At 46.2% G+C, this 12,670-nt stretch overlaps 1 protein-coding gene across 1 annotated transcript in view; it reads right to left on the reverse strand.

The window, feature by feature from the left end:
- The window catches only part of LOC124552252 (protein phosphatase inhibitor 2-like), a 37,074-nt gene extending 26,524 nt beyond the window's left edge, over window positions 1-10,550 (reverse strand). Inside the window, exons 1-2 of the mRNA XM_047126534.1 lie at window positions 10,400-10,550; window positions 252-436 (exon numbers count right to left, since the gene is read on the reverse strand). Coding sequence (XP_046982490.1) covers window positions 252-436; window positions 10,400-10,550 — 336 coding nt within the window. The remainder of the gene's footprint in view (window positions 1-251; window positions 437-10,399) is intronic.
- Between the last annotated feature and the right edge of the window lie 2,120 nt (window positions 10,551-12,670).

Consider the following 12,670-nt stretch of genomic DNA (forward strand, 5'->3'; position numbering starts at 1 on the left):
GAAATTAAGGTAAAATTAGGGGGATTTGAACTGATACGAAGGCCTAGTAAGTCTTCCTTGTAACACAACTGCTGACAGGAGCAGCACAGAGGGTAAGTGACAGTGTTACATGAAATAACCTTCTCCTCCACACATCGTTAAGTGGAGTATGGATGTAGTTGTGAATGTAGACGGTGTCACTTTTTGAGGACCTCCCCACATTTTGTTCAAGCGGATTTACAAGATATCTCGAGAGATGCCTTGTGACTAACCTCGGTGGTGGCGGAGGTCCCCTCGCCGAGCTCCCAGTTGAAGGGCGTCTTGGGCTCGTCTATGGCGTCGTGGCCGTAGTCCTTGTCGGCCGGGTGCAGCGTCGCGATGATGTTCATCTCGTCGAACCTGGCGCTCTTCTTGCGCTCCATTTCCTTCTTTTTCTTCTTCTTTTTCTTTTCCTTTTCTGGTAAGTGAAGAAGAAGTGGAGAGTTACATGAGGAAACTGAGGAAACAGTGAAATCAAGTACAAGGCGACGAATATACGATATTCTGAGCTGCTTTAGATACTGTATCGTAACGGTGCGGACAACAGAAAGTTTAGTGTACTCTACATGCGTACTAGAAGACCGCAGGTGCTGACACATCCGCCTGCTCTTCACTGACCTGGTACGAAAGCGATAGGGCAAACCAATTTCTTGTACAGAATGAGATTTTCACTCTGTAGCGGAGTGTGCGCTGATATGAAACTTCCTGGCAGATTAAAACTGTGTGCCGGACCGATACTGTAAAGTTTGGAAGGTCCACGCAGTCCACCGAACAGTCGACATTGAGTTAGGGAATTAAGGGCGTTCAGGAAACTTCAAAGTCGAATTGCCAGAGAATTTTTGATAGTAAAAAATACAAAAATTGGATCGCCGCGTGGTGTCCTTGTGAGTCACACTCAAGATGAACGTCCTTCACTTTTCATCACATCTGGCACTGCCCTTGACGTAGCCAACGACCACTCTTACGGAACTCAGCCTCACTTAGAAGAGTGCCGAACTGCCTAGTACTCAGGTGCAACTGGATTAAGGCTACTGTCCAACACAGGGCACCGCACAGCTAGTACTAGTTTATATGATTATGCCGTACGTCACTCATATATAAAGGCCATCAAAAAGTTTCCGTTGAAGGGTTCTGTTGCAGCGTACATGCAACGCAGTGCGACGCCGGCGCGGCTATGTAAGCTCCGACATGTATTCCCGACGAGGGTGTGGTAAATACGAAAACATGATATATGGCGAAGTTATTACCAAACGGGACCAGAGTGATGCTATTCTTTTCTTGGCTGCCGAAGGTCCAACATCGCTAGACATCCATCGGGAAATGAGTGTGTATGGGGCCAGCGCGTCTGTCGAGACGCTCAAGCAACCACCTTGTAGTCCTGATCTCCTCCCCCCCCCCCCCCTCCAACCCCCATGCGATTATCATGCCTTTGGTCTCTTAAAAAGGCCTTGAAGGGTCGACAATTGCTGTCTGATGGGGATGTACAGCAGGCAGTTACGGAAATCCTCGGCCAGCAGAACACGTTGGTGGCACCGATTCTGCCTTATTGGCTTATTGATTCAGGACTATATGCCCTTAGAAAGTAAACTTTTTGGTCGCCCCTTATAACTTCTAAGTGGCATCAATCCGCCAAACGTGGATTTAAGGGAGGGAGGACGTCAAACGGGCCGACTTGGAGCAGGAGAGGCATCACAGGACATTTTATTTTCTACTGTCTATACTTTTACAAATAAATTCATAAAATTTTGTGAGCATGACCAGGAAGGATTAAGGATTCACACTCATACCAGTTGAAGTGCAAACACATAACAAAATAATTTTTTTTTTAGATATGAAATTTCATCATTTTTTCACTTACTGTTGGCTGCATTTGTTGCTATAGGTATATTTTTCTTCACAAGTAAGAGAGACTGTTCGATGAATTTTGCACAGCATACAAATCACACTTACAGGTGTATGAAACTCTAGAATTTTCCAAATCTATTAAAAACTGTGGTAAGAATTGAGCTAATTAACTACAGAATTTGATTTTTTTCTAAACATAAAGTTTAAAACGTAACAGCTCATTCATTTTTGCATAAAGTAAATAGATTATAGAGTTTCAGACACCTTTAAGTATGGTTTGTATGCTGTGCAAAATTCATCGAACAGTCTCTCTTACTTATGAAGAAAAGTGTACCTATAGCAACAAATGCAGCCAATAGTAAGTGAAAAAATGATGAAATTTCACACGTAAAAAATTATTTTGATATGTTTTTGCACTTCCGTTGCTACGAGTGTGAATCCTGAATCCTTCCTGGTCATGCTGACAAAGTTTTATGAATTTACTTGTAAAAGTATAGACAGTGGAAATTGAAATGTCCTGTGGTGCCTCTCCTGCTCCAAGTCGGCCCGTTGACGTCCTACCCCCCTTAAGCAGGCGCACGCGCATGCAGTTACTATCCGTACACTACCATCCCACAGTACTAGCACAGTAATATCATCGACAGTACCTCAGGACAGCATCAGGATCGTATCTACATTCCTACAAAGAACCCGACTGGATATTTTAGACTACAAGTGATAGTGATTGCCGAACATGGGACTCAAGGATTGGCCAGCATTAAAATTAGTGAACGTGCCCTACAAGCAATTACGATGTATCATCTTTAGACTGAAGTTAAACTACACTCATGCTCATAAATTAAAGATAATTGCAGAATGTGGTGCCACACAACGTGGCACTACACAAAACTGGTGCTAACAGCATAGGCACATAGGGAACACACACGACACAGATCTGGTGATAAGTTGAGAAAACCGTCCCGAAACGCATGTGCTACAAAACGCCACTGTTTACGGCGCATGTACCCCGACATCAATATGGGATATGATCACCATGCACAAGTACACAGGCCGCACAATGAGTTGGCATACTCCAGATCAGGTGGTCGAGCAGCTGCAGGGGTATAGCCTCCCATTCTTGCACCAGTGCCTGTCGGAGCTCCAGAAGTGTCGTAGGTGTTTGAAGACGTGCAGCGATACGTCGACCGAGAGCATCCCAGGCGCGCTCGATGGGGTTTAGGTATCGAGAACAGGCAGCCCACTCCATTCGCCTGATATCTTCTGTTTCAAGGCACTCCTCCACGATGGCAGCTCGGTGGGGTCGTGCGTTATCATCCATCAGGAGGAAGGTGGGACCCAGTGCACCCCCCAAAAAGGCGGACATACTGGTGCAAAATGACGTCCCGATACACCTGACCTGTTACAGTTCCTCTGTCAAAGACATGCGGGGATGTACATGCACCAATCATAATCCCACCCCACACCGTCAAACCACGACCTCCATACAGGTCCCTTTCAAGGAAATTAAGGGGTTGGTATCTGGTTTCTGGTTCACGCCAGATGAAAACCCGGCGAGAATCACTGTTCAGACTATACCTGGACTCGTCCGCGAACATAACCTGGGACCATTGTTCCTGTGACCATGTACTGTGTTCCTGACACCAGGCTTTACGGGCTCTCCTGTGACCAGGGGTCAGTGGAATGCACCTTGCAGGTTTCCGGGCGAATACAGCATGTCTATTCAGACGTCTGTAGACTGTGTGTCTGGAGACAACTGTTCCAGTGGCTGCGGTAAGGTCCTGAGCGAGACTACCTGCAGTTCTCCGTGGCCGTCTGCAGGCACTAATGGTGAGATATCGGTCTTCATGTGGTGTTGTACACTGTGGACGTCCCGTACTGTATCGCCTAGACAAGTTTCCTGTCTGCTGGAATCGTTGCCATAATCTTGAGATCACACTTTGTGGCACACGGAGGGCCCGTGCTACGACCTTCTGTGTCTGACCAGCCTCCAGTCGCCCTAGTATTCTACCCCTCATAATGTCATCAATATGTGTTCTTTGAGCCATTTTCAACACACCCTCACCATTAGCACGTCTGAAAACGTCTGCACACTTACTCGCTGCACCGTACTCTGACATGCACCAACACACCTCTGCGTATGTGGACTGCTGCCAGCGCCACCGTGCGACGACCGCAGGTCAAATGCACCGCATGGTCATACCCTGAGGTGGTTTAAACCCGCAAACCGCCCCCCACGGTGTTGTTTCACCATGTATCAGCATTATCCTTAATTTAAGAGCATGAGTGTATGTAACATCTCCATTAATAAAATATTGTAATTTCTTGCTAATTGGTGTTGCGAACCTTTTTGTTGTAGTGTTGCCTAACCCCATTTGACCCTGCGGCGGAGCTGTATAGTCGCTGCGTGGAAGCAAGCGCATCATAACAGCAACCACTTTCGGCAATAAGGTATATCCCTATCTGCCACCTATTTATGTATTACACAAAGTGAATACAACAGTTTCTTTGCTGTGTGCTAGGACTTCGTGCCTGTTGGGTCACAACTGTCGAGTGCCCACATGCATGAAACTCACGAGAGAATTAGGGAATCCAAGTCTCGTGAAAAGACATTCATGGGGCAACGAGCGCAAGAGACGTACTTTCGCCAAGTGCATGCACTTGTCTAATGAGTAGTAGTTGAATTTCTGTGACTATAAGTATCTTGAATCACCTAAATATGTATGGATTACAGCTACAAACAATTTATAGTGGGACGATCAAACTGAAAATCACGTAGGAAAGCCCACCAAAGATTGCTACTCCTGTAAGATCACGTCACTGGTGCAACGAATCCATTAAAGCAATTGCTTGCACTAAACGTGTCCATGCTATTCTACAGCGCGGCTGCACAGTTTCTGATGGTTGACAAATAGAACTATACATATATGAAGATGGTATCTGTTCTTTCGGACATGTCTGGAAGAACTCACCGGCCAGTTGACCATCATCTTCAGTGAACATGCATGAACAGTGCCCGAACTCTTACGTGAATCGGCGGTAAAGCCGCGAGTAATGAGTATGATGGGCAGGAGCACTATGAATATAGTGCGGGACAATAAGCACAGTTTCAACTGTCCCCGTTGAAATATCAACGGCTGCATGCAGCTAGGGATGTTTATTTCATTACAAATAGAACTGAAAGAAGGCATCAAATAGTACAAAGAAGGGTAGCGCCTTATGTGTTACACGGAATAGGGGCGAGAGTGCCAGAAACGAGTTGGGCAAAAATACGGAAACAGAGTGAACTGAATGGATGAACATAAATGCAGATGCTAGCCAAGCCTGCAGGTTGCGCTCTTTGACCCTGAAGGGCACCCTCAAAACGTTGCCAAGCGTCAGTCGTTGTCAGAACAGAGTTCGTACTTGTGAGTGCATTATGTTACAACTAAGTGAATTCCGATGTGGGCACAATGTTGGTTCTTTCATGGTTGGTGCTTCCGTAACCTAGGAAGCAGACGTGTTTGGTATTTCAAGATTCACCATATCGTAGATGTATACAGCATGCAAGGTAGGACGAGAAACATCATCTGCTAAGCACAGCACGGACGAGAATGTGTTTTCAGTGATTGTAACAGACAGTCACCGAAGAAAATTCTGACGAAAGATAACGCGGACAGCAGCTCCAAAAGCCACTGCAGAACTAAATGTCGCGTTCTCAAACACTGTCAGCACCAAAATAACACGAAGGGTAATCCAGAAGCAAGGAACTACTGTTCCAGAGCCACACATAAATGATGCAATCGCCCATAACAGGAAAACGTCTCGCGTAAGCCATAAAACCTTGGCTACGGCGCAGAGGAGAAAAGCCATTTGGTCGGAAGTGTCTTGTTTCACACAGTTTCCAACTTCTGGCAGTGTTTACGTCCCAACATGGCTGGGCTTCGGTAATGATTTGGGGAGTCATACATTGGCATTCCACGGGCCCTATGGTTACTTTGCAAGGTTACGTTATTGCTGATAATTATGTGACTAATGTCGCTGATCAAGGCCAACCCATGATACAGTATTAGTTACCCAGTGGTGAAGCTGTGTCCCAACACGACAGGGCCACTGTTCAAAAAGGTCTCACCCACCAGTCGGCTTTCTGACCATGGGAATGAAGTGTCGCATCTCCCGTGACCGCCAAAGTCTCCAGATCTCCAGAAATTTTGGTCTTATGTCAAAGTGGTAGGTGGATCAAAACAAAATGTCCAGACACTCTGTGACCAATATGGTACTGAGACAGAGGATGACAGACTAAAGGCCGAAATACTAAATGTCTTTTTCCAAAGCTGTTTCACAGAGGAAGATTGCACTGTAGTTCCTTCTCTAGATTGTCGCACAGATGACAAAATGGTAGATATCGAAATAGACGACACAGGGATAGAGAAACAATTAAAATCGTTCAAAAGAGGAAAGGCCGCTGGACCTGATGGGATACCAGTTCGATTTTACACAGAGTACGCGAAGGAACTTGCCCCCTTCCTGCAGCGGTGTACCGTAGGTCTCTCGAAGAGCGTAGCGTTCCAAAGGATTGGAAAAGGGCACAGGTCATCCCCGTTTTCAAGAAGGGACGTCGAACAGATGTGCAGAACTATAGACCTATATCTCTAACGTCGATCAGTTGTAGAATTTTGGAACACGTGTTATGTTCGAGTATAATGACTTTTCTGGAGACTAGAAATCTACTCTGTAGGAATCAGCATGGGTTTTGAAAAAGATGGTCGTGTGAAACCCAGCTCGCGCTATTCGCCCACGAGACTCAGAGGGCCATAGACACAGGTTCACAGGTAGATGCCGTGTTTCTTGACTTCCGCGAGACGTTCGATACAGTTCCCCACAGTCGTTTAATGAACAAAGTAAGAGCATATGGACTATCAGACCAATTGTGTGATTGGATTGAAGAGTTCCTAGATAACAGAACTCAGAATGTCATTCTCAATGGAGAGAAGTCTTCCGAAGTAAGAGTGATTTAAGGTGTGCCGCAGGGGAGTGTCATAGGACCGTTGCTATTCACAATATACATAAATGACCTGGTGGATGACATCGGAAGTTCACTGAGGCTTTTTGCAGATGATCCTGTGGTATATCGAGAGGTTGTAACAATGGAAAATTGTACTGAAATGCAGGAGGATCTGCAGCGAATTGACGCATGGTGCAGGTAATGGCAATTGAATCTCAATGTAGACAAGTGTAATGTACTGCGAATACATAGAAAGAAAGATCCCATATCACTTAGCTACAATATAAGCAGGTCAGCAACTGGAAGCAGTTAATTCCGTAAATTATCTGAGAGTATACATTAGAAGTGATTTAAAATGGAACGATAATATAAAGTTGATCGTCGGTAAAGCAGATGCCAGACTGACATTCATTGGAAGAATCCTAGGGAAATGCAATCCGAAAACAAAGGAAGTAGGTTACAGTACGCTTGTTCGCCCACTGCTTGAATACTGCTCACCAGTGTGGGATCCGTACCAGATAGGGTTGATAGAAAAGATAGAGAAGATCTAACGGAGAGCAGCGCGCTTCGTTACAGGATCATTTAGTAACCGAGAAAGCGTTACGGAGATGATAGATAAACTCCAGTGGAAGACTCTGCAGGAGAGACGCTCAGTAGCTCGGTACGGGCTTCCGTTGAAGTTTCGAGAACATACCTTCACCGATCTGTCAAGCAGTATATTGCTCCCTCCTACGTATATCTCGTGAAGAGAGCATGAGGATAAAATCAGAGATTAGAGCCCACACAGAGGCATACCGACAATCTTTCTTTGCACGAACAATACGAGACTGGAATGGAAGTGAGAACCAATAGAGGTACTCAAAGTACCCTCCGCCACACACCGTCAGGTGGCTTGCGGAGTATGGATGTAGATGTAGATGTACTGTTGAGCCTTTGCCGTCTCCTATCAAAATAATTTAGGAACTCACATGCAAACGTCTGCATTACTAAACGGCGAAAACGGTCATCTTGTTACCAAGTCTCAGTTTCAGGTTGCCTATCTAACAGATTCCAAGGGCAAAAAGAAAATTGTTTTCAGTATTTCATATAATTATTGAACGAATTTAAAAATTTAGAACGCTGTCCTTAATCTAGTCATTAAGAGGTATAATCTCACGTTACAGATTTAACACCAGAAGCCAAGTATGAATGTCATAAACTGTGTATATATCTCGAGGCAGAGAAACTCATGGCGCGAAAATTACGCCAGAGTGTGTTCATCCAATGTAATTTCAGATCTTTATGAAACTTCCAGAATGAGATTTTCACTCTGCAGAGGAGTGTGCGCTGATATGAAACTTCCTGGCAGATTAAAACTGTGTGCCGGACCGAGACTCGAAATCGGACCTTTGCGTTTCGCGGTCAAGTGCTCTACCATCTGAGCTACCGAAGCACGACTCACGCCCCGTCCTCACAGCTTTACTTCTGCCAGTATCTCGTCTCCTACCTTCCAAACTTTACAGAAGCTCTCCTGCGAACTTGCAGAACTAGCACTCCTGAAAGAAATGATATTGCGGAGACATCCTCATTCATTTGTTTACAACTTTCGTGTGATACTACTTTCCTGTAGACTACAGCATCATCGGCAAACAGTCTAAGGCCGCTGTCAGTACCATCAACCAGATCGCTCATGTAAATCGTAAAAAGCAGCGGACCTATTACGCTGCCCTGGGGCACACCTGAAGTTACTCTTGTTTCTGTTGAAGTGTTCCCATTCAGGACAACATACTGCTCTATGTCTGTTAAAAAACTTTCTATCCAACTGCATATGTCACCGGATAGACCGTAATTGCGCACTTTTTGGAGCAAGCGACAGTGCGTAACTGAATCGAACGCCTTTCGAAAGGCGAGGAATATGGCATGAACCTGGGAGCCGGTATCTAGAACCTGTTGTATATCATGGACAAAGAGGATGCAAGATCCCCTCGCTTCTAAACTGATACTGTTATTACTCAGCTTAGCCGCGAATCCGTAGAGGGAGGTACATGTGACGTACAGTATAACTGGTGAGCATTTCCACCCGGAATTTGCGAGTGAAGTCGGACCTTCCTCGATCCGCCTTAGTGGATCGTGTCGTCGGATTTCCACCTATCCGTGGGCGGTGCAGCTCTCGTAAAGGTCGTCCCGTGCAGATTGTTCATTGGGGCATTGGATGTCTCTGACGGTGGAAGCTAATTATCTGAAATTGCTGTCGATCGACTTTGGGGTATCTATTTACACGAAATTAACATTCAGAATGCCGTAATATCACTTTTATTCCTATTATACCAATAATGAAACACTCATGTCACAAACTACTCGTAACCGAGTTTGGCGCACAGTCCGTATCTCTTACTAGTTTCGTCATAGTTCGTGGATTTCCGATCAAGTTCGTATTTACTAAGCTATGCATTTGTTAATGATCGGGTGTGAATTTTAACGAGGCAAAATTATGATAAATAGTTTTAAACATCCAGAGGCCCCTTCTAGTATTCATGTTGTCATGAATGACTTTAATTATTAAATATAAATAAACAAACTCGGTGACTTTGGCGCTAAGATGGCGGTACTTCCCGTCACGTATATTTCCCAGGCTGACGCTTGTTGTTACGGTCCAGCGCCGAGCCCCACCCCACTACGCGTGACATATGGTCGCTTCGTCACCTAGCCAGCCAGCCAGCCAACGTGGGAAATGCTCTCCGACTCACGAACGGCTACGGACTACAGCACTTCCTAACTATCGTGAATACATCAGTAAGAGACATTAATTTATTAAAACTGGTAAAAATGTCTTCCTCGCGTAAGAGGCACCTTACAAGGGCCAGATGTGTCTCGCACGACCGCTGTTTCCTAAAACCGTGCTTGTTTCTGCAGATGAGCTTCCCAGACTCTTAGAAAAGTCATTCTGTCTGAACACAAAATATGTTCCATGGTTCTACATCATTATCGTAGTAGAGGAGAAGTCATAAAGGAGATCTAGGGGGCAGTGGTTTGTTGACAATTCTGAAACGGATTGGCCTGCCTAGAGTCCCGAAATGTTCAAAATGTGTGTGAAATCGTATGGGACTTAACTGCTAAGGTCATCAGCCCCCAAGCTTACACACTACTTGCCCTAAATTATCCTAAGAACAAACACACACACACACACACACCCATGCCCGAGGGAGGAATCTAACCTCCGCCGGGACCAGCCACACAGTCCATGACTGCAGCGCCTCAGACCGCACGGCTAATCCCGCGCTGCTAGAGTCTCTACCTGAACCCAACGGAAGACCTTTGGAATGAGTTAGAACATCGACTTTGCTCCAGACCGCAATGCCCAATACCAATATCTTCCTACCATTCCTGCACGGACATTCGGACACCTCATTGAAAGTGTCTCCAGCAAAGTGCAAGCCTCTATAAAGGCGAAAAGCAGACAAAGTCCATTGTAATGTCCACTTATAGGAGTCCAGATACTTTTGATCAGATAGTGTATATCGGCGGGTCCGTTGATGGGGGCTGAGTTTTGGGACGGTGCAGGCTGATCTGTCGCACCTGCCTCCGGCGGCGCCTTGGGCTGCGACGGCGCGCCGGCCTCGGTGGAGCTGGTCTTCTTGAGGATGCCCTTGGCGGGGGGCGGCGGCAGCTGGACCTGCGGCCTGTGGTGCTCCCCCTCCTCCTCCTCAGAGGACGTCGACTCCTGCATGGCGGGCGCGCACGCTCTCCTGCGGGAATGGCAACAGTCAGGCAGGCGAGAATGCTTGGGAAGAAGTGCACATGTAAGCCTCATGTGTTTTGTTAACACTGAAATTAACCCCGCAATATAGAAAAGCCTGCCACTCAGGCCAGTCATCGGAAAAACCTTTTTCTGTCGTTCCTCATCTCATCTTCAGCTAAATTCAAGATCTCTACACCAACATATACAGGTACACAAACATATTTCGCAAACCACTGTAAAGTGCACAGCAGATGGTAATTGCGAATTGTGCCACATACACTACTGGCCATTAAAATTGCTACACCACGAAGACGACGTGCTATAGACGCGAAATTTAACCGACAGAAAGAAAATGCTGTGATATGCAAATGATTAGCTTTTCAGAGCATTCACACAAGGTTGGCGCCGGTGGCGACACCTGCAACGTCCTGACATGAATAAAGCTTCCAACCCGCTTTCTCATACACAAACAGCAGTGGACCGGCGTTGCCTGGTAAAACGTTGTTGTGATGCCACGTTTAAGGAGGAAAAATGCGTACCATCACGTTCCAGACTTTGATAAAGGTCGGATTGTAGCCTATCGCGATTGCGGTTTATCGTATCGCGACACTGCTTCTCACGTTGGTCGAAATCCAATGACTGTTAGCAGAATATGGAATCGGAACGCCTTGCTGGATCCCAACGGCCTCTTATCACTAGCAGTCGACATGACAGGCATCTTATCCGCATGGCTGTAACGGATCGTACAGCCACGTCTCGATCCCTGAGTCAACAGATGGGGACGTTTGCAAGACAACAACCATCTGCACGAACAGATCAACGACGTTTGCAGCAGCACGGACTATCAGCTCGGAGACCATGGCTGCGCTTACCCTTGACGCTGCAACACAGACAGGAGCGCCTGCGAAGGTGTACTCGACGACGAACCTGGGTGCACGAATGGCAAAACGTCATTTTTTTGTATGAATCCAGGTTCTGTTTACAGCATCATGATGGTCGCATCCGTGTTTGGCGACATCGCGGTGAACGCACATTGGAAGCGTGTATTCGTCATCGCCATACTAGCGTATCACCAGGCGTGATGGTATGGGGTGCCACTGGTTACACGTCTCGGTCACCTCTTGTTCGCATTGACGGCACTTTGAACAGTGGACGTTACATTTCAGATGTGTTACGACCCGTGGCTCTACCCTTCATTCGATCCCTGCGAAACCCTACATTTCAGCAGGATAATGCACGACCGCATGTTGCAGGTCTTGTACGTGCCTTTCTGGATACAGAAAATGCTCGACTGCTGCCCTGGCCAGCACACGTTCTCCAGATCTCTCACCAATTGAAAAGTCTGGTGAATGGTGGCCGAGCAACTGGCTCGTCACAATACGCCATTCACTACTCTTGATGAACTGTGGTGTCATGTTGAAGCTGCATGGGCAGCTGTACCTGTACACGCCATCCAAGCTCTGTTTGACTCAATGCCCATGCGTATAAAGGCCATTATTACGGCCAGAGGTGGTTGTTCTGGGTACTGATTTCTCAGGATCTATGCACCCAAATTGCGGGAAAATGTAATCACATGTCAGTTCTATTATAATATACAGGGTGTTTCAAAAATGACCGGTATATTTGAAACGGCAATAAAAACTAAACGAGCAGCGATAGAAATACACCGTTTGTTGCAATATGCTTGGGACAACAGTACATTTTCAGGCAGACAAACTTTCGAAATTACAGTAGTTACAATTTTCAACAACAGATGGCGCTGCGGTCTGGGAAACTCTATAGTACGATATTTTCCACATATCCACCATGCGTAGCAATAATATGGCGTAGTCTCTGAATTAAATTACCCGAAACCTTTGACAACGTGTCTGGCGGAATGGCTTCACATGCAGATGAGATGTACTGCTTCAGCTGTTCAATTGTTTTTGTATTCTGGCGGTACACCTGGTCTTTCAAGTGTCCCCACAGAAAGAAGTCACAGGGGTTCATGTCTGGCGAATAGGGAGGCCAATCCACGCCGCCTCCTGTATGTTTCGGATAGCCCAAAGCAATCACACGATCATCGAAATATTCATTCAGGAAATTAAAGACGTCGGCCGTGCGGTGTG

This window comes from Schistocerca americana, chromosome 10 (assembly GCF_021461395.2).
Source record: "Schistocerca americana isolate TAMUIC-IGC-003095 chromosome 10, iqSchAmer2.1, whole genome shotgun sequence".
NCBI classification, from domain to species: Eukaryota; Metazoa; Arthropoda; class Insecta; order Orthoptera; family Acrididae; genus Schistocerca; species Schistocerca americana.